This window comes from Suillus subaureus, assembly GCF_016647635.1.
Source record: "Suillus subaureus strain MN1 chromosome Unknown BJ212scaffold_1, whole genome shotgun sequence".
Lineage (NCBI taxonomy): Eukaryota > Fungi > Basidiomycota > Agaricomycetes > Boletales > Suillaceae > Suillus > Suillus subaureus.
The window spans coordinates 473991-496860 of NW_024538557.1; the positions used below are offsets into that span (position 1 = coordinate 473991).

Sequence of the window (22870 nt, forward strand, 5' to 3'; positions counted from 1 at the left end):
ATCTACATTTGTGAACTACACGACTCAGTGTATCCGGAGGGGCCCGGCATATGTAAACCGAAGTGGAAGCTGTTTGCCTGTGTGGATGTAGAATGCTTGAACGGATCTGGGTGATCATCCGGCGTCATCATGATGAGGGGAAAACTCATGAACTTCTGATGAATATGTGCTGATGTGTACATTTCTAACCGAGAAAGGCGCTTCGTGGAAGTCGGGGATTGGTTGACTATCGGGAGCGTTATGAACGCAATCGGCATAGATAGCGACCTTCTATCGAATATCGCCCTATCTTGCAGCTTATGGAAAACCCTGGTATCATGACCATGAAAATTAAGCACCGCTTGTAACGGGAGAAGCGTCAGGGACACTTCAGATTTAGTCTAGACGAGCATCCTCTGTAAGCACATTGCTTAATTTCGGGACGGTGAAGAAAGAAGCTCACCATTTATATCGCAGTCTTTGTTCCCTCATTGGTGATTGCAAAGGATGAACCGAAAACAGACATGCAGAGAAATTTCGATTTGACGTCCGCTCCCATGCTTGGGAAGTTAGGCGAATTGTCAACATGTAATATCTAGCACAGAAGCAAGAAGAGACAACACGCGTCAAGGTTTCATGTTGAAGAGCTAAAAGTACACAAGACGATTGTAACAATAATGAGCAACAAGCCTATCAGGTATAAATACAGTACCTGAGTCTCGTGCTGATGGAAGGCATCCTTCTCAGCACCGGTACCGTATTACATTGAAAGGGCAATTAAGCGCCAGAGAGTAGTAATGCACGAGATTGAACGAAATGAGATAGGACTGATAGAGCTACACAGGAACGAGCGACGTTAGCGAAAGCAATCACCAGCAGAGTATAAATATACAGTGGTATCAAGAGATGCAGGGAATAAAGCACATAGATGCAACAAAAAAGCGATGAAAAATCTAGATCATCAAGTCGAACAGATCAAATAGATCTGCGTCGTAATCGTCGGCCCCAATTGGCGAGCGGTGTACTCCGCCAGAGCTTCGAACGATCTGATGAGTCTGTATGGAGATTGAAGCGACTTCGGCGGAGAACTTCCATCAGGATGAATGAAACTTCGAAGTGATATCAGATGATGACGCTAGCTGAAAACAGTAAGAAAGATGTACCGAGGAGTTCCTCTGTTGATGCGAGGGGATGCGTTTCAAAATCCAGATAGTCGTGTCCTAGACCGGATATCGGAGCGGCAATGAAGTGTTCGCCCACACGCATACTATTGGTGTGAAAAGAACCTTTCGTCTGATTTGAATCATAGTCAAGAAGCTGCATAATGTTCAGTAGTGATATTAGGCTTGAGGGAAAGCACAAACTGTTAGTGCATCTGGTGCTGCCATCCAAAAGTATTCCGTGTCGAAGCGTGTAGGTATGCCGAGGACATTGCGACTTCGTGGTGTTGAGGACGTGAGGATATGAATGTGGATAAGGAGAACGCACGATAATATGGCACTCGAGCACCCAAACATCCCTTTCGCTCCGATGATTTTTTCCTTGCCGATGACAATCTCTATTGGCTGCTTGCCCTTCCACCCGATCTCAGCAGTGACCTCCCTAGTTTATTATATATGATCGTCCTGCGAGTCTCCCCATTGTCGTCTTCGCTTTCTGTGTCTGAATCCTTACCACTGTCGCGAATAAAATGAGACCTGGTAAGGATGGTATATCCAAGAGCACCGGTCTCAGGATAGACGAGAGCTGAATTCAGGATATCCGACTTTGAAAATTTAAGGAGCATCCTGCTGTTGACTCAACGTAAGATGGGGAGAAAAACGACGAGCAAGGGGGAGCGAAATTCTGTCTTCAAGAACAGCGAGATTTTATATATAAGGACATATGTGTGCGGCGGTAAGGAGGCCACTGCCAGTTGAGTACACCAAGCTCGATTCAGCTGTCCCTTTGATCGGCGGCCGGACTCGGGTGTCAAACAATTTCTAAAACTCCCATTAAGAAACTCCCATCTAGTATGCGCGGAAGCCATCTTGCTAATCACTTACCGCCTGTCTGCTATGCCATCTAATCACATTCTCCCGTATTCTGATCCATCAGAGTGCCAGCAGAACATGTTATGCGGTCGACTGCCCATGGCACTGGTGAATACAGTGGATGCTATATTTGGACATAAAGCCCACGCCACCAGTTGTTTGGTTTTATTGACGTTGTGGCAGGGGTTGAAACTGTGTTAGAACCAGTGATTTCAACACCGACGACGACGACGACGACAACGACGACAGCTGAAACGACCAAGAGGTCCTTTGACCGATTCTCATTCGCACTTGCACCTTAATTCCTTCAACAAACTGGATATTCAACGACCTCCTCTAAAGGGTTGGTGACAATAGATCCAATAGACTGGACCAGTTCAAATTGTTGCTGTGGACATGGTTCAACGCCGTTCACCACATAGAGTCTCCTTTCCTCAAAACAGCAATAATCTGGCGCGTAGACAGTATTCGCTCCGCCAAACTTCCGCTGCCAGACGCGCTCTTGCTTTCGTGAATAGATTCCAGCGTTCCTCGGCTAATTCCCACGCAGTGGGCGCGTCTCCACCATCATCTTCAGACACTACCAGTTGATTCGCGTCCCATACTGGCTACATTACAGCCTAATTTGCGACGGCTGCCATCCCGTCAGTATCTATTGATGAAGAACAGCGTTCGAGATGTGAGCCAAAATCATGACGTTCCTATTGGTTCGAAAAGGAAACGCGTCGCGTCGGTTAATGAAAACATTTCTGGCGGTCGGCCCGCGCGTGGGGCTCCAAAACTGAAGAAGTTAAAAACTTCACCGATCCGGGACTCATCCAGTGAAGAAGAACTCAGTGATATGGAAGTTGATGTTCCCGGTCGCTGGAATGTGTCTGACGCTTCTGAAATTGACTGCGACGAAGAAGCGTGTGAGTCCTTGTGCATTATGATCGTTGATGCTCTGATTTAAAAAAAATCTTCTATCAGCCGATGAGTTTCTGATAAATGAAGCGTCCTTGGGCCTGCTCAAACGTCGTCGAAAAGACGAACTTCTTCAATTGTACACTGCAGCGGGTCTATCGGACGATGCCCACAACCTCACAAAGCTGGAACTTGCAGAAGCAATTATTGCAGTGCGAGACGATATCGTATCGTTACCTCCCTCATCTCCTCCTGGACGGGACGCGAGTGATTGTTCCTCGGACGAGGGAAATGCAGCAGGCGGTGAGGAAACGGACGCTGGAACCAGATATCGAGTTCCCCCGGGTCTACGGCGCCGTGCTACAGTTCACTTGGCTACAAACCAGGCGAATTCGCGCTTCTTGAAAACACGTAGTTTATCTGTTGGCCATATCAACGCCAGTCACTCATACCCCGACGAGCTACCGGTTACCTCTAAGACCAATGGTGCTGTCGCCCTGACGTGAGTTGAATTTTCTGAATTGAATTCGGTGCCCTAATATATCACTCAGACGACGGACAACCAGGTCCACATCCAGCCGATCTTCACCCACACCAAGTTTCTCCAATCAGCTCCCATCCCCTCCTGCTACGAGATTGCGTGCTCGTAAAGTATCCGCCGAGGTTGTCGTTCCTCGCGCCTCCACTAGGAGCAAGGGTAAGGCCAAACAAGTCGAATTCAGCGAAGATGTCAAGATCGCTGAATCTGCTGCATTGGGCGAGGAGAGCGAGCTTACCGATCTCACTGAGCTGGAAGAGAAGTTTGCATTGGGCTCACCCAGTCCTCGTCGGCTGCGAAGTCGGGAGAAACGCGGTGGAATTAGCGATGATCAGGAATCTGACACGCCGAAGCAACGGGGAAGGGCTAGACGGCAGACTTCGAGAGGGGAGGAGGCAGAAAATTGTTTGGAGGACGAGGAAGAGGTCGATGAACTTATTTCATCTCCATCTCCTACTCCGCCGCCCATGCGAGATCGAGCGACGCCTACGAAAAGACGTCTTCGCCCTCGCAGACTACAAACACATACTCCCCCAAGCGACGGAGGGGAAGGTGATGACGAAGAAGAAGCCGATGAGGAACGTGTCGAAGAGGACGTGGAGGTGAACGAGGATGGCTCGAGCATGGATGACGAGGATTCAGAACAGTCGGAGGATAGCCAAGATGCGGACGGAGATGATGATGTAGATGTGGAGGGAAGTACGTCACCTCCGCCAACAACTACTCCACGGAAGCTCCGCAATGGGAAGGTGGTTGGGGAAGAATGCCAAGAGGAAGTGCCTGGCGAAGACGAGGAGCAAGATGGCAACGAGTCGATTGATCTAGAGGCCGAGGATATTGACATCGACGCTGAAGGGGAGGATGAGGAGATTGATGAAGCCATGGATGGAGATGACTGTTGGTTTGTTTTTTCTTGGTTTCTTATGTTGCTCACACAAGTCTCGCAGTCGATCTTGCTGTGGCCACCAAGAAGACCCTTCTCCGTATGCGTCGTGATAACCTTGTACGAATGTGTGAGACTCGGGATTTGGATGTTGCTGGTACGAAACCTCAACTCGCGCGTTCACTCCTTCAGTGGCGAGATCAACGAACGAGCGAGTTCTCTTCCCCCTCTTCCGCAGGCACCATTCGCCCACCATCAACTGTTCATCACCGTGCCAATGGCCGGAGAAAGACCAAGAGCCGCAGCCAAAGCAATACCCCTCCAGTCCTCCTGCGCCCCCATCGAATTCATCAAGACGAACCGCGTACTCCTCCTTTGTCTGACGAGAACACGACTCAGCCAGAGCCAGAGCTAGAATTGGATCTCGAAAGCCTGGGTTTAGAAGATCGAGAAATTCCGCCCGATAAACTCACGAAGCTGGAGAAGATTGGAAGTGGGGGCTTCAAGGATGTATTCATCGGTAAGTTCAAGGGCAGACGGGTTGCCATTGCAGAATTTCGAGATCAGCTCAATTCAAGTACGTCGCACTTTCTATCCACGAGGTTTTCACGTTGTGAACATGTGCTGTAGTGGATATCAAAGAACTCAAGCTTCTCGGTGGCTTTGATCATCCGAATATAGTTCGCTTCGTAGGTATCTCCATGGAGACAGTGTTGAAGTCGTGGTTTACACTGTACTCTACAGCTTGGTGTCAGCATACCGGAGAACACCCGCGAGACACCCGTCATGATAGTCAGCGAACTTTGTTCAAATGGCGACCTCTTCGACTATATTCGCAATGTTCCAGCTCCGTCCCTGAAAAAAGTTGTACGTACGCTTGACATTCCATTTCTCTTCTTGCCTATGCATCTTCCTCACAGTTGAACATTATGCTGGATATTGCGCGTGGCATGGAATACCTTCATATGCGCAAGCCTTCTGTCATCCACAGAGACTGTAAATCATCCAACATCCTCATTACTTCTCGTGGCACGGCGAAGATTGCAGACTTTGGTTTGGCCAAAGTGAAACAGTCCACGCGGTCCATGGTTCGCAGTCTGGTTGGCACTGTTAACTGGCAAGCGCCCGAACTTTGGCATGCGCACCCCAAGTACAACCACAAAGTTGATGTCTTTTCGTGCGCCATGGTGTACTGGGAAATGTTCCAATGGCACGTACCCAGCAAGAAGTTCCCTTGGGAGGTGAGTATATCACCATTCTTTTCCTGTTTCAGCACTAAGTCTTTTTAAGGGAATGAACGAGCATGCTATTTACGATATCGTTGGAGCCAAACGCCAGAGGTGAATTGTCACCTTGCAGTCCAATTATCTCGCACACTGACGAGATATTTAGACCGTCTATCACAGGCCTGCGGAAACAATGGTGTCCAGACATCATCGACCTCCTCGAGCGGATGTGGGCTCATGATCCTAATGACCGCCCAACTATGTCTGAAGTCGTCAAAGAGTTGGAACGCATCGCCGCCTGACGATCTCTGGCACTCTCAAGCGGACTCAAATCTTTATTCAATTATTGTCAGTTTTGAACCTGACGTTGTCGCTAACGGAGATTCCTTGGTTTGCATCGGGGATGATTGTTTATTCTGTGTCATTGGTTCTCTATACACTATCATCTTCGTCATTATCATTTGCCCTCAACTTATATCCCGCATTGTACCCTACCGTAGCAATCCAAATCCGTGCTTGATGTGTAACCGGGAGGCGTTCACCACCCTGAAATCGGTGCATTAAAGTGCAATTATTACGGGTACTTGATACATGTCAGAGAAGGCAAGGAAAACTAATGCGTTGTTGAGGTTTGAAGTTCGAGGGACAAACTGTTACTCAGTCAGATGCGAATCTTCTATGAATAACCAGAATTGGATGACTCAGTATATACATGCTGCCATTGTGGCAAGTCATGTTTATATGTAATCGCTCCTCATTGTCACCGTCACCCAACTCAGGTTCGAATCACTGCTTTATCTTGTGCCCCTACCTACACAGGCTGAGTCCTGACCTAGTGGGTATTTCAAGAGCGACGCTCCGAGCCCTAAAATGTATCAACTCACTCGGGTCTGCAAGCCAAGCAGGGCTAGACTCGTTCACGTAGGGATTGGAATACGACCACCTCTTCTCAGACCTCCTCCGAGTCGGCTACTGGCGACAGATGCACTGGAACCACCAAAACCCTCAAGGTCAAGGCCTCAGATACCAACTGAGCCTCTTCCAAGGTCGCGTTTACTTAGCCGTATTCTACTGGTAGCAAAATATGCTGGACTTGCGGCATTCTCTTCGACATTCGGGATTCTGTTACTGGGCGCAGGGATATTCATTCATGACGCTTTTACTTATACGAATAAGGATGTCCATCGCGTACCGGTTTTACCTCTCGCACTTCATCCCGAGCAGGGGGGACCAAAGAACCTCCCAATTGTAAGAGCACTTGTGGACGACGTAGAGGATGATGAGGCAAAGAAACTTTTGGAGAAACCGAAGTTGGTGATTGTAGGAGGAGGCTGGGGGGTAATGACTGAATTTTCATGCACCGGTGCTATTGCTGACATGAACATTCGACCAGGCTGTTTCTATCCTGCATACACTATCTCTTGGTGACTGGCACGTGACCGTCGTGTCGCCAGAAACCTTCACCACATTTACCCCGCTTTTACCTTGTGAGTAAGTGTTAAATTGGCATTTCACAAGTTTAGCTAAACCTGCTCATGGTATGTAGCGGCCGCGGTTGGTACAGTCCAAGTTCGCAGTTTGGTTGAGCCCCTACGCAAGATCGTAGCGCGCCTTCGCGGCCACTTCGTAGATGCCAAGGCTATTGATCTTGTGATGTCTGAGCGGTTACTGGAACTGGAAACGCTGACTTCGACTGGCGAACCTCAACGTGTCTATCTTCCGTGAGTCACCACTGTCAAAACACTCATGTTACTTGACATCATTAATGGCCATTTATAGCTATGATAAACTAATCATTGCATGCGGGTCAACTTCCAGTACGCACGGCATCCAGGGTCTAGAACATTGTTTCCAACTCAAGACCATATCGGATGCACAAGCCATCCGACGACGAATCCTCGGTGAGACCTTTGCGGTTTGCGCCTCTATCATTCATTCATGGCTTTTCAGACAACTTTGAAACGGCCAGTCTCCCTACCACGACCCCTGAAGAACGCAAGCGTTTATTGTCATTCGTTGTCTGCGGAGGTGGCCCCACAGGCGTCGAGACAGCAGCCGTATGTCTATCTCTATCAAAATGTGTTCATATCCAATAAAAATGAATCTTGCGAATACAGGAAATTTATGATTTCTGTCAAGAAGATATTGTAAATTACGTATGTTTTGCAGTCGTTTTATCTTGAGTTGTACCTGACTTGTGCTGTATAGTACCCCAAGATATGCCGCGAGGAAGTCTCGATTCATGTAATCCAGTCACGCGAGCATATTCTCAACACGGTGCGTGAAAATGCTTAAGAAAAAATCAAGGTGTAAACCTTACTTTGAGCGCAGTATTCGGAAGCCATCTCAAAATATGCCGAGGTATGCATGACTTGTCGAGAGCGCTTCAAAGTACTCTAACCGAGTAACCCCATCAGGAAAAGTTTCGTCGTGATAGCGTCGACCTAGTAACTTCTGCTAGGATCAGTGCTGTCCACCCTGATCACGTCGTGTACACTGTGCGGTCCCCGGATGGGACGATTACTACTACATGAGATCCCGACGAATTTTGTCCTGTGGTCAACTGGCATTGCGATGAACCCCTTTACACGTCGTGTCTCTGCCTTATTGCCCAATCAAGTACACAAGAAAGCGATCGAAGTTGATGCCCATCTTCGTGTAAAGGGTGCGCCGTTGGGCGATGTGTATGCTATTGGAGATTGTGCAACTGTGCGTCTATTTATACTGTTTTCTGGTGCTTGGCGTGGACTCCGTGGCGTCTAGATCGAGACGTCTGTTGTGAGTCACCTGCTGGAGTTGGTTGATGAGGCCGACAAGAACAAAGATGGCAAGATCGACTTTGATGAATTTGATTTTATGGGTATGTCGGTGGCCTTCTTCAGAAAACGTTGTTTTGACGGCTACTAGTTGCAAGGATCAAACACCGGATACCCATGGCTGAGTCGCAGTTGCAGAAGGTCGGTTTTCGTGCACGTTCTGAGAGGGCCTCATCGAATCCATCCTTTCACTCAGGTCCGAACTTTATTCGATCTGTATGACTCAGACGCAGACAACAGTCTTTCTCTAAATGAACTGTGCAAGCTGTTGGAAGAAATTGGAAATAAGATAACAGCACTTCCTGCCGTACGTGCTCAGTGGTTTAAACGTCGTATTACGATTGCCTTAACTTTGGTATTGTCCTGGTCCAGACCGCTCAAGTAGCTTCTCAGCAAGGAAAATATCTTGGCAAGAAGCTAAATCAATTAGCGAAGAAACGAGAAATCCTCGAGGTGAACGGCATACAAGACCTGGATGAGGCTGTATCCGCACCATTCCGCTATACTCATCTCGGCAGTCTCGCGTATATTGGCAACGCCGCAGTCTTCGATTTGGGTAATCTGTCGTTCATGGGCGGCCTCATTGCCATGTACGCGTGGCGAAGCGTTTACTGGAGCGAGCAGGTTTCGGCCAGGACACGATTTCTCTTAATGATGGACTGGATTATTCGGTGCGGGCTTTGCATTCTTTATTTATGCCAACGCTGATGGTTGATGGTTGCATTCGCAGTGGCGTATGGGGTCGGGACTTATCCAGGCTTTGATCAGACAGGATACTCTATTACAATATCATCCTTCATCACATTCATTACCCTATTCTTCTCTCTACGATGTGTACCGTGTACGCATAATTTCGCTGGACTCCATGTAGAACATTTTAAACCCACAGACCATGGTCCCACGTAGTCTTGTTCATTTCTGTAGACCACATGATCTTAAAATGGCTGTCTTGCCGGCAAATGATCCTTGGCTATGTGGAGCACCGTCGTCATCTTTTGGTTGGGAGCCTAACATTCATTAGTACAGAGTGAGCACGGGAAGAATACGGTGCAGCGACGGCAAAAGAAAGCTGAACCACGTAGCAAAGGCGCAAGAGTTCAATCCGTACCCAGTATTCGGGACTTCTGGAAGCCAACTCCGCCTCGAATTTAGATGTTCCTTCAGGTGTTGCTGGTGTAATGATCCGCAAGTTCAAGGGAAGTCGTCTTTTGTCATCAGAAAAGCGGGCGAAGCTCAGTTACTGGCAAAGCAAGTTTGGTAGCTAGTAACTCATGTTTGAATAGGTTGTCAAAACTCATACTCATCATGCTCCAATCTGAAATTAGAACTGTTAGGAACTGTAGAGATTGTGACGTTCCTTGTGGAAACAATAGTTCAGCTCTTTATCTTGCAAGGACTCATGTTGTGTACAGTTACGCTAAAGTGATGGAGTAAAAGCTGTGCCCTGCAAATTCCCTGCAAATTCCCTCGCAGATCTAGGGCACCTTAGATGTACTGCTCAAGTCCCCTCAGTCATTTGTCTGGTCAAGGACACCATGTACAAGAATTCTCGAAGGATAATCCCATGAAATTTTTCGTTCGACTTTATTCCTGCCAATCAAAGGACCCCAGAAGGGCTGTCTTGCCCGCAAGTGATCCTTGGTTGGGCGCGAGTATTGTCATTTTCCGGTTGGGAGCATCGATGCTGGTACTAAATGGACAAGGCAAGAGTGAGCAATGCACGCTATAGCAGCTACAAGAGAAAGGAAGAAAATTCCGAACTACGCAGTGAAGTGCAAAAAGACGTACACAACAAGGAAGCCGACCACGCTCAGGTCCAAAATCTCTTCGTCATAGCGCTCGGACTCATCCGGGTTGAAGGGTGCAAGCAAGGCGAGAATGGAATTAAGTAGGCCCGAACTGCTGGACGCAGGATCAACGAGCACGGGCTGCATCTCCGACAGCATGCGTGCAGCACCAATGGGCAATGCGGAAGAGGGAGCCATGTTCTCTACGGCGGACGGTCCCGAAGATCAGCCACGTGTTGATGCGTGCAGAAACATTGCCTACCGGCACCAATGCGGTAGATTGCCAAATCCTCAAATTTGAGGACACATGAGGATGGCGAAAGGACGAGGTCTGCCACCGCTTCGCCTCCAACAATTGCGGAGGCTATGCCAGGAGGTGGGTCTATTTTTTGGCCGTACATGTAAGTATGCAGCTGGTACTTGCGCACGCGTTCCCGATAACTATGGTCCAATTCAACCACCTGGTCGGGTGTTGTGAGGCGCAGAGTAAACAGGATCGATTGATAAGAGCACATACACCTCCTGACTTTGGTATCTTGACCACTGTAAACCGGTTGCCAAACAGCCGTTGCATTTCAACGGTCAACTTTTCGTGCCCGACCACGAGAATTACATTGACTATTATAGAGTCAGGTGAAGTATCAATGCATTCAATAAATCGCACTTCTGAAAGCATCGACACATGCTTTTATGAGTGTATGCCTGTTGTCTGGCGCGCTGCCGGAACTCGATGCAAAAGATGATGGGGTGTCGACAATTAAACCCGATACGCGCGCTAGGAATCCACGATCATTAATTGTTCTGCGCTTGAGACAGAAATTGATTCTCCGCACCCTCCGGGTCATCGTCATCCCTTTCTCTGATATTCTCTCCCAGATTTCGGATAAGTCGGTCTAGCAGGACTGGGTTCCGTTTAGTTTCTGAATGTCCATACCAATAGCTTAGCGGTATCAACGCGTTCGAAGAGAGGGCGGTAGGAGCTGACGTAACAGCAGAGCCAAGAGGATTAGCAGGTGATGCTGTAGCTATGGGACTGCGAATTGGGGCGGCCGAGATGGCTCCAGGAACTGCCCAACCACCCTGATTCTTGACTCAACACAAGAAAGATAGATCTATTTCTCGCATGCTCACCTCACTCGGATCGACATTTACCAACACCGGGGACCAGTTTTGCCCTGCCCTAACAGTGTAATTTGTCAGGATTTTGCATACTGTTGTCTTTCCTGAGTTCTCGGGACCAAGAACAAGGACTCTTGGTGGCTCTGCGTTGGCATTCGCATCATCGTCTGAGGCAGGAGATCCATGTACAATACGGAGTGCTCTGACACGCATTTGTTCGAACGCAATGTGCACATTTGCATATGCCGCCATAGGAGTTTCCTCAGATACATATTCGGTGGAGGGACGGCCAGTAATGTGCTGAAGGAAATAGATCAGCAACACAAGTTGTGAGTAACGAGGAAGGTGTAGCACTTATCTCCAAGGTACAACCCTGCCAGGTGAAAACCGCGGCCCTGCACTCGGTCCCGAAAAGATATGTCTTGCCTTCCGCAAGTTCTGCTCCGAAGACCTCGGCCTGTCCATGAGCCAGCTGAGGAGTGAGTTCAGAAGGTGTGGGGCTGCCTAGAATGAATTTGCCTCGTGGTTGCGTACCGACGTACCTTGATTGCTAGGGAGGTACCGGGATCGAGCTCGAACCTATACTCTGTCTCTGGCTCAAGAACCCATTCTTTCATGTCAGGCTGCGTTCCATCAAAATGTGAATCAGACATCATAGACCACTAAGTGATGTCTCTCAAGACAGAAACTAGTATTGGTGGTAAGATTCAAGATTCTTCTACAGACGGAATGAGATTGAATGCGGTCTCCTTCGCAGCTTCGTGAGCTCAGATCAATCGGCGTTGTTCCACGACACACGCGGCGACGACGTATTTGCGGAAGGTTCTGATTGCGACGGAAGGAAGTGAATGGCAAAGAAGCAAAGCCTGTAATTTCGTTGGTTTTTGCGCCAAATTCAAAGTTTCGATGGGATTGTTTGGATGGCCTTCTCTGCTTCTAAATTCTATTCTCAAGACCGTTCAATCTGAACTTCTGCTTTTGATTCCTGAAACCCGACGTGTCCAAGGTGCCGCTAACAACGGATGCTAATGTTACTTTGATGGTTTCGTGATGAAAGGCATCCGCCGGCATTCACTAACTTAATAGTCACTTCAATGACCTACTACGTGATCTCCACTGCGCTTTGACGGTGATCAGGAATGCCGTAAAGGCGCGGCAGAGGCTAGAGCTTATAAAGTCTAAGCTTACTCTCGTCTTTCCCTGTTCCCAATTAGCCATTAAGCATGGACTCGGCCAGCGACAATTCCGAGAAAAAGGAGGACCATCCACATGTGTCTAGTACCGTACACAGCTACGACGTCGATGTCGGTGCTCAGCTGATTGCTGAGACAGACAGTCCCCTCACTCCACAGGAGACTTCTCGCCTAAGGTATGTTGTTTCATCGCAAGCACTACCTAGACCTTCCATTCATGGGTTCTCATAGGGCTAAAATCGATTGGCATATTATGCCACTCATGTGTAGTAAGTCTTTGAGACCCTTGAAGCTGTTCGCTTGACGAAGACCCATTGACTCGGACAGGCATGTACTTGTAAGCGTCCTACCGCCATTTGCTACGTTTCTTCTCATCGGTCTCTGTAGAATCACGTTCATGGATAAAACCACTCTGGGAGAGGCAGCGGTGCTGGGCATACTGTGCGTGTTGCCCACATATTGTCACGTTTGCATGCGTTAAACTCTCGCTATGTTAGCGAGGATGCACATCTAACTGCTAACCAGTACGACTGGCTTGGCACGATATTTTATCTAAGCTACCTCGTTTTTCAATACCCTCAGAACTTGGCATTGCAGCGTTTCCCTGTTGGAAAATGGATGAGGTGCGCTAAGAGTCATTCGCATCCAATATGTTTCATATTCTGATGGGCATTCAGCATCAATATCTTTCTGTGGGCTGTGGTTCTACTATGTCATGCTGCTTGCAAATCTTTCGGATCATTGTTAGCGGTGCGCTTCTTGTTGGGGATGTGCGAAGGTGCTATCACCCCCGGCTTCATGATTGTCACATCCATGTTCTATACTAATGCCGAGAAAACGAGGCGTGTCGGTTATTGGTGTAAGCTCTGGTTCATTTGTTCATTCTCTGTCTCATTTTTTCTCAGTTTTGATGAATGGTTTTGCTGTGATTATTTTGGGTTTCATCAGTTTTGGCCTCCTTCACACACATACAACCTCCTTCATGCCCTGGCAATGGTGAGTCACACAATCTTACATGATGCGGGGGCCGCAGTACCTTACTGATTGCACGAGGCTCATGATTATCACTGGTACCGTTACACTGATCACCTCCGTGCTCTTCTGGTGCGTAAGTATGATCATCATGTAGATTATTTATTCATCCCTTTCGATCGAACAAGGTTGTTCTTCCCTGATTCGCCCACAACCGCTCGGTTCCTAACTCCCGAAGAGAGAGTCGCGGCGATTCGCAGAATACAAGAGAATCAAAGTGGCGTAGAGAACAAACGTTTCAAGAAGGAACAGTGAGTTTTAATATCCATTGTTTGTGACGTATCACGTTATCCTCCTTTCTGCAGGTTCCTCGAAACTATCAAGGATCCAAAGACGTGGTTAATGGCATTCTTCGCAGGGTCTGCGTACGTCCTTGAACCATTACATTTCCGTGTCTAAGCATTCACGTGTTTTATTAGAAACATCGTGAATTCTGTAAGATGTTGTTTAATAACTCGAGCTTACATACTAAGTACTGACACATATCAGCTCACTAATCAACGTCAGTTAATTGTCGCACAATTCGGCTTCAATGGTATCCAGACAACTCTCCTTGGCTGTGTCGATGGTGTGGTCGAAAGTGTGTTTCTCTCAAGTGTGCTGTACGATAACTTGCTCATCTCATCGTATGCAGTTCTCACCATTTGGCTGGGAGTAGTTCTTGCTTCAGAACCATCCATCGGCAGGTCATATGCTGGTGTACTAATGTACATTCCTGCGATACTCGGCTCGATACTTGTTAGTACACTTCCGTTCTCCAACAAAATAGGTTTACTATTCTCGTACTGGATCTCACGTACGTATCATGACTTCATTCGGCAAGGCGTAAGGCACTGAAGGGCCTTATTCATTTCATCGTCCAGTCTTTGCGATTGCGCCATTTACCATCTTCCTTGGTTGGGTCAGTTCGATAACATCCGGACACACGAAACGTATGGGCCGTTTATTTTTGTCGCATTTGTCACAAGCTCAATGATGTCTGTACAGGGATAACCACCAATGGTATCGTCCTGTGCTCATATGCGATTGGCAATGCTGTCAGTCAGTTTATGTGGAAGGCACAATATCAACCCAGGTGTGTCACGAATTCGTTCTCCGGCACCACCGATCATCACGGGTTATACTAAATTTGATGTAGGAACCACGTTCCATGGGCTGTAATCACGTCTTGCAATTTTGCTGCCGGTATCGCCTTGGTGGTTCTTCGTTTCATGCTCGCTAGTGAAAACACAAAACGGGAGCGTGAAACCCCCGACAACAAGCATGATGCGGTGTACATACTGGACAGATCGGGTGCGGAGAGGAAGGTGGACAAGGCCTTCCTCGATCTTACGGACAAACAAAATCGCGACTTCCGCTATGTTCTATAGGTGTTACCTTAGTGGTCATGCGCGATTCCTCGCCAAAAACATCTCAGATTTCTAGTTTTTCGTCCTCAAGTGTTTTGATAGATATTGTATCTTTCGTACCTTACATCCTTGTTACATCTTGTCCATACCTTTGTTTGGTACTCCAGTGTTTGCTATAATTTCCGGGCTGATATATTGTACAAAATAAAGGTCTATTACTGTGCTATGGTGATACAACAACTTTGGGTTTGATCAGAGAAACGATGAAACCTTCGTCGGCCGACGAACAGCCGCCGAGTTTCCTTCCAGATGTTTATATGCAATGCGAAAATCAGGGACTACCTTTTTCGACGTTGATGACCTCCTTGAATCTTTCTTAATAGCGATCGGCCTTCCAAAGAAGTCCACAGGTGGCTAGTTGGCGAATTCAGCAGATGATCTGCAAAATACAAAATCATCCTGACCTTGTCTGCGATGTCCAATTTCTCGGACGTGCGTGCTCGTTTGTTTTCGGGGCCTGGCTCAGAGGAGGCATTCAAGCGGCGCAGTTCATCGTTACCTCCTATAACTTCCATGGGCTCGGGAGCTTCGTCGTTTTCCGTGACGCCCTTCCTCGATCTAATGGTCAAATGAGCGATGCAAATACCGAATGAACAGATAGACAGACGTTTTGAAGAAGTTGGCTTTTGCATGTTCCTTTCCTTTCTCCACTGCGTCTGCTTGCTTTGCGACGAGTGCGGCGTCAATCTTGGGTCGAGTTAGAAAGGTAGTCTCATATTCATCCAAAATCACAAACCTCAGTGGCGACTAACTGTCGAACAGCAAACCGAGAGACTGCGATATCTTCGGCGCGCTTGCCGTCGTAGGTAACAAAAACATCAATTGGACTGCGTGGACGAATGACATCAGTCGGCGAGGGGATCCGTCGTGCAGAACTCACGGGTCAAGCCTATACACATTTTGGCCATCCTCAGCCTTCTCTTGCACAAAGCGAAGTTCAAAAGACACCATAATCTCCACCAAGCGCAAGAGCAGGGCTCTTTCTTGTGGTTTTATTACTTGACTGTTGACCTGGGAAATATATATCTTGAGATGGCAAGCAGTTGTGGCACGATCCACTTACTGGTCGCAAAGGAGGTGAAATTATACGATTGACGAATGGCGCAAATTCGAGTTGCAAGGACTTCACCTGTGACGAGGTGTCTGTTGGCCCCTGCAGTCCGACCGGTAGAGCGGATACCGTTTGCTAATGATTTGTAAATTTCTTCATTTGCGCGCGTCAGCTGCAAGTTCTACTAGGAATGAATATCTTGCAACCACACAGAAAGTAAACACTTACGTCCCAGTCCGAACTATCTCGTTCTACCCGCTTTTCGCCTCGCTCTCGGAATAGCGGATGAAAAGGGACCAGGAAATATGACAAGTATGTATGCAGCGCGAAGTCCCCGTCCGTATACATAACCGATGAGAAGGAGTCAAAGGTCGTCAACCACTCGCCAGCCTTCTCGTAGTGGTTCAAGTTCGCATCGTGCCGGTGACAATTGATATAATGCGCAAAACACCCTATACTTGGGTAAATAAATGGAATGGATGTCGTAGATTTTGCACTGACCATTTGCTATACTTGCAGGATTGTTCAATCCTTCAATTGTATGGCTTAGGCGGTTCACGTATCGTGCCTCTTCTTCTTCGCCCATGCCAAGCTCTTTAAGACGTTTTCGGGATAAAGGTGCAAATATTTCGTTAATTACGGAAGTTACGGTAGTGTCCCCCTCCTTCATGCCCACTGTAGCACGGCGAATGAGAGGTTCGGTTACCTCGTCATTGCGAGACTTGATGAACTATGAAGATTGAGTTTTTATAAGTGCGCTGTGTACACCAAGTAAGTACACACCTGTAGAGTATTGAGACAGCCTCGGAGATCGCCTTTGGCCACGCCAACCAAGGCACTCAGAGCCCTGGTATCAGCTCGTAGCCCCTCCAACTCGCAAATCTCGCGGAGACGCTTGACAATATGACTATCAGCAAGTCTCGTGTACCGGATTTGCCGAGCGTGAGGACGGAGTTTGGCAAGTGCATTCGCATTTTGGTCATTACAAATGCATATTATCGGGCGAAGAAGAGGACGCTTGTCTTTCTGGTCGTTCTTTTTCCCTGCCAAAAAAACTCGGGGGAGTGTCATCATTCCGAGTGGAAAACTTACGTTTGTTCTTTGGCTTGTCAAAGGTGAGCGAAACCAGCTTGTTCACAAATCCACTTGACTAGTCAAATGTGTCAGTGATCATAGTCGGGATCATAATTCATAACGCATACGTTGTCCCCGCCTCCTGTGGCCCCATCTATCTCATCGATGATGAGTAACATAGGTTTCACTGCTTCCGACTGCAGACCCTGATTCCAGCGCCGGCCGTATTCGCTCGTCGATAACCTGTGCAGAACGCGCATCACTGTGCAGAGTGAGCACCAGACCAAAAATTCCATTGGAGAAGCAGACCTCGCATTTATCTCCATTACTTCATATCCCGCCTGCTTCGCAATAACATGAGCTAATGTCGTCTTACCAAGCCCAGGGGGACCGGATATTAGTAGTAACTGTTAAAGGCCACAGATAAACAATGTGCGTAATCTGTTGCATAATATGAAGGATTACCTTTTCTCGTGGTCGGTGGTATTCATCGTCAGGGTTATAGTTCTCATCATCTTCCAGCAGCCTCTTCTTGCTCTTCTTCTTGCCGAATACACACCAGTCCCATTGCTTCAGCCAAGCCATTGTTTCACGAGCAACACGCTCATTACCTAACAACTCTGTGAATTTCCGAGGGCGATATCGATCAACCCAAAGTGTGTCCTCTGGCACTGGACTTGAAGGTTTGTGTGGTTCAGACGCTCTGGCAGTAGTTTTCCTACCAAAGTATATGAGGTTGTGTTCCCAATGGAGTCGAAAGAGACGCACGAAAGAGACGACTTCAAAGCAGTAGCAGCCGATAACTCATCTCTGAGTCTATGTATAGGCACATCCAATAGGTTGCTTAATTGTGTTGGAGCAGAAGAAGTCTGAATACAATGAGTATAGACTAGGAATGGAATGGGTGCGTATCTTGCCTTCTGTGTTGTGCCTACGTACCGCTTTCGCCCTATGTGTATTGTATTCCCGTCATATGTTGTAGCGCGGAGCGGAGCACGTATGTGCGTGGGGATAAATGATCTAGAGGATGAAGACACGGTGTTGCGGGAACTCTTTGGGATGAGACCCAGGATGTCTGATATGGGAGGGAAATGATCGTCTGGAGGACCGTAATAGTCAATGAGCAGTCTTAGAACACGGAAATACACTACCTTGTGATCCATGTGATATTCCACTTGATGGAAAAGTATCGGTTTGAGCTGATAGACCGAGAGTCGGTAGCAAGCCACAGGAGTGGATGTCTACTCACATCCGTTCGCATCCTGTGATCCCAACAAACCGTTTGGTTGAAAAGCGTTCATCGTCTCCGCTTGCTCACTTGCACTCGGCTCATCTACGCCTTCAAGCTCCTGCACTCGTTCTTCTGGTTGTGCATGAGTTGGGGCAACACACAAACCGCCCAAAAGGCCATTCGATAGGAAGACGGAGGTGAGCCTATCTGTGGTGGATGAGGATCCTAGCAACGAGGTCGATGGACCGGGCCCGAGCAGTCCAGTAGCTACAAATGTATCTGCCATGACAGTGAGTGACGAGTGACTTTGAGCGTAAAGTCGCGTCGAAACACGCATCACCGTGGGAAACTGACGCGACGCGTCTGTGGCTGGCTGCAAAGGGCCGGTTTCTCTTCAAAATTTAAGGACTCAAGCGTACCCTGATGCACAGCCTGAAAATATCAAAGTCCCTTCCGAGCGTAGTGACTATTCCCGCTGGAATTTACAATGTCGATCCTATTAGGAGACGCTGGAAATCAACCATCGGAGTTCTATCACCAGATGAATCTGCAGCGTGGGGCGAGACCGTGACCCTGTAAAGTCCCATGTAGACTTTTGAACGCGATTTTGAGGACCGACCTTCTGTTTATAGAATCACCCAAATTCTCACTGGTCATATCATGGGCATCCTTCGAGCTCAATCGAATGCTAGGCAATGGGGAAGTCGTCGGAAAACTAGAAATGGCACGGTATGAGTTACTCGATCACGGAGATGAACTCTTCAGTGAGTAACCTGCTTCTTATTCATGCACATCTACTAGTACTAACATCTCGCAGTTCTGTCTTTCCCACGCGTTTGTGGTGCCCGCCCTTCCCTCACCCTAAAGGCCACTGTTTTAGTTTTACATGCTGGCGACAATCAGGACGGTGCATTGTTTGATGTAAGTCATGTCGGCCTTTGCCTTTGTTGTTGGCTTTTGCTGACCAAATGACAACTGCAGTCTATCGTCGACTGCGAGATTGCTTGGGACACAGATGCAGGCCACGCACGATTTGCCAAATATGTGACCTGTAAATCGGAGAGGGTCTTTCACCTGAACAATGCTGTCAAGCATTTTCGGTTGGTTCTTGACCAGTGTCCAGTCAGCCAACCTGGCCTGCCAGCGGCTCTCACCAACCTCGCGTGGGTTCGCCTTGAAGGCTACATTCAAAACGATTTTCAAAACATCGACTCTATCGCTTCTCTCTTCTGCGAAGCCCCTGCGTTGCGTCCGCAGGGCCACCCCGATCATCTGTTATATCTCTTTCACCTCCTTAAAGCATTGATCTGGCGCTACGACAAGGAGAACTTCACCACCATCTATATCCAAGAATCCGCGCAACCGTCCTGCAAGCTATTACCCTCTGCCTAGAGGGCACCTACCTTCGTAGCATTGTGGCAGGAGCAAATGGTGTCGATTTTGTGATCCGCGAATGCAACGAACTTCTAATAGACGCATCCGATGAATGGACCCACCTTCAACGAATCGTGCTCGAGTTCTGTCCTCTGGACAATGAATACCGCCCAGAATCACTGAACATACTTGCATATGCTCTCATATCACATTTTAAACAATGCGGCGATCTAGATGAGTGCATACAACATCGTCGTGAAGCCGTTTCTCAGTGCCCCGAGGGACATTGTGGACGTGATACATACCTGAATAACTTGGCCTACTCACTATATTACCGCTTCGAACACCAAGACAACTCTCCTGACCTTGCCGAGGCCATCTCTTTGGTTGAAGAAACGCTGCGCCTGCGTCCTGTTGGGCACGAATCTCGTGACATGCCATTGGAAAACCTAGGAAGCGCCCTCTGCTCCCGTTTCAACCGTTGTAGTGGCGTTAACGACATCATCAGAGCTATCAGCCTCCAGCGCGAGGCACTGATGTTGCGTCCGCCTGGGAATCCATGTCGTGATTCCGTGCTCAACAACCTTGGCCTCGCATTCAAAATCAGATATGGCAAATTGGATACCAGTGAGGATCTCGACGAGGCCATCAACTTATACTAGGATTCACGCGGCTTGACGATCCAGAGCGCCACGTAAATCTCCACAATTTGAGTTCAGCGCTCCGTTCTTGTTTCACTCAAACTTAGAAGAATGAAGATATCAAGGAGGCCATTCAACTTTGCCAAGAGTCGTCTTTGGCGGCTCTACCTTCACTGCACCCGGATAGATGTATCAGCTACATGCGTTTGCAGGAAGCCTACCTGTCTCGTTACAGAGTGCAACGCAAGTCTGCTGATTTGTTGCTCCCTGTGGAGAACTTCAGACTGGCATCACGACATCCCACGCATGGAATTCCGCTACGCATCGACAGGGCGATTGATTGGACTTTTGCAGCGGAGAGGCACAGCCATGCCTCCGCACTGAAAGCCTACAAAACATTTTTCGAGCTTCTTGACAGATATTTGGCAACACAGTCTTCGATTGTTGCACGGCACGAAGCTACTGCCGCTTTTCGTCGTGCTAATACATTGCCTATGGATGCGGCATCATGTGCCATGCGCCTTGACAACATACGAGACGCAATCGAACTTGTGGAGCAGGGGCGCGGCCATCAGTGGTCGCTGGCCTCTTGCCTGAGAAGTCCACTTGAAGACCCCGAATTGACAAATCCCAACCTAGCTCACAAGTTCTCGGAGCTCGGCACGCATCTTTCTGACGTGCAAAGTTCCGCAGTCAGCACTGACCGAGCCGCCGCCGACCGCACAGAAACACAGTACAGGAAACTTCAGGAGCAGTGGGGAGTAGTAGTAGCAGAAATTCGAAATCTTCAAGGTTTCTCGCGGTTCCTGCTCCAACCTTCATACGAAGCCTTGCAAGCGGCAGCACGTCATGGCCCAGTCATCATTCTCATTGCAAGTAAGACATTGTGCAGCGCCATCATTGTCCCGACATCAGGAGAGCCACACCATGTTCGCTTCCAGCGCATCACTCTCGCACATCTGGAGAAGCTCAAGAATGATGCCAGGGAGATACGGCACGCATCTTTTATGCGCCCAGAGGAGACGAGGAAGGATTTGCAAGTTCTCTTGCGAACAGTATGGGATGAGATCATGCTACCCATCGTCATCGTCCTCCAGCGTGATCTCAAAGTAACGGGCCGCTCTCGAATCTGGCTGTGTCCGACTGCAGCCTTCACTTTCATTCCTCTCCACGCAGCTCACCCCTTTCGAACGAAGGCAGACGGACGTAGTCGGGAACTATGCCTGGAGGACGTCTACATCTGTTCTTACACGCCGACACTTTCAGCTCTGATCAGATCTAGACAGATGATGAAGACACGTGTGACTCCGTCCTTCGCTGCAATTGGACAAAGTGAACCGGACGCGGGGGCAAGGCGAGGCGCTCTTGACTATCGACAGCGAGCTCGAGCTCGTCCGCAGGCTCATCCCCACGACGGCCAACCCTACCACTCTTTCTGGCGACAACGTCACGCAAGCAGGTGCACTCGACGCTTTGCGACGCAACACCTGGGTGCACCTCGCTTGTCATGGAAAGCAGGACCGCGAGCAGCATTAAAATTCAAATTTTGCCATGAGAGACAAACCTCTGATGCTGCTTGATATTATGGAGAATGACACTCCGCACGCCGAGTTCGCGTTCTTGTTGGCGTGTCATACTGCTGTTGGAGATGAGGAGACACCCGACGAAGTCATCCACCTCGCAGCAGGACTCCAGTTTTTGGGATTCAAAAGCGTCATTGGTACTCTGTGGGTGGTCGACGACGCTGTCGCACAACACGTCGTCGAAGCTTTCTATGAGAATATGTTCAAGGATTTTGAGGATAGTGGTGTCATGGGCTGTACGAAGGCGGCCTGGGCACTCAACCGTGCTACAAACGCCATGAAGACGAAAGTGCCGCTTGAGCAGAGGATGGTGTTCATTCATATTGGTGTGTAGTTCTACGTATTGCTGTCGTCTGGCATAGATTTTCAAGTTGTTAATTTTCGATCTTATTTCATCCCGGTCACTGTAGGACCCGTCGTTTGTAAGACTGCCTTCCATGTCGATCATACTGTTGTTTTGCGTCCAGCCCAAATCTGAAGCGTCCCTGACGTGTGCGCCTGCCGTTTCTCCCATGACATGCGGTGGTTGATTTTCATGGTCATGCCTCGCTCGCTCGTCACCAGCCGAAGACAAGTAGCTCATGACCATATTCCAGCTACTGTCGTTTTCGCCTACACAGCCAGCCACATCGGAACGGACCAACCCGTCAGGCAGACCTTACCCACTTGGATGGTGCAGGTTCAAAACCTGCCGACAATAGTTTTTCTCTACGATCGCACCTTGGGCATGAGTTCATTTTCTGTAACATTGTGCTGGTCAATTTTTTCAGTATCTAGGTCTTTGTCGTTGTTGTTGATTGAGTCGTGCCGCGCCGATTCTGAGACGTCTGACAGTAAGTAGCACAATGGTGGCGGGCCTTTGATTTCGTACATGCAGATTGAAAGTGATCTTGCTATCTGTATACGGACAAGATTGTCTTCTCTTCACTCAAGTCCCAGGCCATTCCGGGGACTGCCCGGAACTGATGCGAACCCTAGCACTTCGTGACCTTGCTCAC

At 48.5% G+C, this 22870-nt stretch overlaps 7 protein-coding genes across 7 annotated transcripts; 4 read left to right on the forward strand and 3 right to left on the reverse strand.

Moving 5' to 3' along the window:
- Window positions 1–954: 954 nt before the first annotated feature.
- BJ212DRAFT_1443101 (uncharacterized protein) lies at window positions 955–1765 on the reverse strand (the record flags this gene model as incomplete). The annotated part of the gene is made up of 5 exons (XM_041337774.1): window positions 955–1088; window positions 1143–1296; window positions 1344–1416; window positions 1468–1537; window positions 1561–1765. 5 exons carry the CDS (start codon window positions 1763–1765, stop codon window positions 955–957), a joined length of 636 nt encoding a protein of 211 aa, XP_041199717.1.
- Window positions 1766–4249: 2484 nt separating this feature from the next.
- On the forward strand, window positions 4250–6223 carry BJ212DRAFT_12041 (kinase-like domain-containing protein). The gene is made up of 6 exons (XM_041329125.1): window positions 4250–4913; window positions 4967–5025; window positions 5081–5203; window positions 5257–5577; window positions 5627–5676; window positions 5729–6223. The coding sequence occupies exons 1-6, from the start codon at window positions 4439–4441 to the stop codon at window positions 5862–5864; spliced, it is 1164 nt and encodes a 387-aa protein (XP_041199718.1). The 5' UTR covers window positions 4250–4438; the 3' UTR covers window positions 5865–6223.
- On the forward strand, window positions 6154–9142 carry BJ212DRAFT_1443103 (uncharacterized protein; the record flags this gene model as incomplete). Its single annotated transcript, XM_041337775.1, has 16 exons — window positions 6154–6191; window positions 6516–6900; window positions 6956–7049; window positions 7109–7283; window positions 7342–7463; window positions 7513–7619; window positions 7680–7718; window positions 7771–7839; window positions 7894–7923; window positions 7980–8060; window positions 8098–8271; window positions 8326–8422; window positions 8470–8519; window positions 8575–8685; window positions 8751–9049; window positions 9109–9142. 16 exons carry the CDS (start codon window positions 6154–6156, stop codon window positions 9140–9142), a joined length of 1905 nt encoding a protein of 634 aa, XP_041199719.1.
- A 565-nt stretch (window positions 9143–9707) lies between these two features.
- On the reverse strand, window positions 9708–11901 carry BJ212DRAFT_1451643 (Pre-mRNA cleavage complex II protein Clp1-domain-containing protein; the record flags this gene model as incomplete). The annotated part of the gene is made up of 9 exons (XM_041338830.1): window positions 9708–10068; window positions 10167–10368; window positions 10428–10626; window positions 10683–10783; window positions 10830–10940; window positions 10999–11245; window positions 11297–11584; window positions 11607–11788; window positions 11823–11901. 9 exons carry the CDS (start codon window positions 11899–11901, stop codon window positions 9963–9965), a joined length of 1515 nt encoding a protein of 504 aa, XP_041199720.1. The 3' UTR covers window positions 9708–9962.
- A 606-nt stretch (window positions 11902–12507) lies between these two features.
- On the forward strand, window positions 12508–14879 carry BJ212DRAFT_1443105 (MFS general substrate transporter; the record flags this gene model as incomplete). Its single annotated transcript, XM_041337776.1, has 14 exons — window positions 12508–12653; window positions 12709–12750; window positions 12865–12918; window positions 12975–13100; window positions 13155–13336; window positions 13383–13473; window positions 13531–13581; window positions 13638–13760; window positions 13815–13878; window positions 13999–14089; window positions 14144–14305; window positions 14373–14441; window positions 14497–14584; window positions 14648–14879. 14 exons carry the CDS (start codon window positions 12508–12510, stop codon window positions 14877–14879), a joined length of 1521 nt encoding a protein of 506 aa, XP_041199721.1.
- A 188-nt stretch (window positions 14880–15067) lies between these two features.
- Window positions 15068–18821, reverse strand: BJ212DRAFT_1308982 (uncharacterized protein). Its single transcript, XM_041333907.1, is given in 19 exon segments — window positions 15068–15272; window positions 15323–15476; window positions 15526–15605; window positions 15655–15745; window positions 15799–15929; window positions 15982–16061; window positions 16084–16150; window positions 16198–16421; window positions 16471–16699; window positions 16753–17012; window positions 17062–17119; window positions 17172–17201; window positions 17221–17305; window positions 17353–17450; window positions 17509–17761; window positions 17812–17912; window positions 17961–18142; window positions 18195–18242; window positions 18293–18821. 19 exon segments carry the CDS (start codon window positions 18609–18611, stop codon window positions 15111–15113), a joined length of 2652 nt encoding a protein of 883 aa, XP_041199722.1. The 5' UTR covers window positions 18612–18821; the 3' UTR covers window positions 15068–15110.
- Window positions 18822–18959: 138 nt separating this feature from the next.
- On the forward strand, window positions 18960–22350 carry BJ212DRAFT_1294304 (uncharacterized protein; the record flags this gene model as incomplete). The annotated part of the gene is made up of 9 exons (XM_041332197.1): window positions 18960–19038; window positions 19092–19195; window positions 19256–19437; window positions 19575–20275; window positions 20311–20342; window positions 20397–21621; window positions 21644–21780; window positions 21880–22198; window positions 22235–22350. The coding sequence occupies 9 exons, from the start codon at window positions 18960–18962 to the stop codon at window positions 22348–22350; spliced, it is 2895 nt and encodes a 964-aa protein (XP_041199723.1).
- Window positions 22351–22870: the final 520 nt, after the last annotated feature.

Excerpts from the sequence above, each read along its gene's own strand:
- BJ212DRAFT_12041 (XM_041329125.1), top strand. The coding sequence starts at position 4,439 with ATGCGTCGTGATAACCTTGTACGAATGTGTGAGACTCGGGATTTGGAT. Across the intron at positions 5,204-5,256 it reads CTCCGTCCCTGAAAAAAGTT|TTGAACATTATGCTGGATAT; the intron begins GTACGTACGCTT and ends TCTTCCTCACAG. Across the intron at positions 5,677-5,728 it reads GTTGGAGCCAAACGCCAGAG|ACCGTCTATCACAGGCCTGC; the intron begins GTGAATTGTCAC and ends CGAGATATTTAG.
- BJ212DRAFT_1308982 (XM_041333907.1), bottom strand. The coding sequence starts at position 18,611 with ATGCGTGTTTCGACGCGACTTTACGCTCAAAGTCACTCGTCACTCACT. Across the intron at positions 18,243-18,292 it reads ATCACAGGATGCGAACGGAT|CTCAAACCGATACTTTTCCA; the intron begins GTGAGTAGACAT and ends TCGGTCTATCAG. Across the intron at positions 16,422-16,470 it reads TCCTGCAAGTATAGCAAATG|GGTGTTTTGCGCATTATATC; the intron begins GTCAGTGCAAAA and ends ACCCAAGTATAG.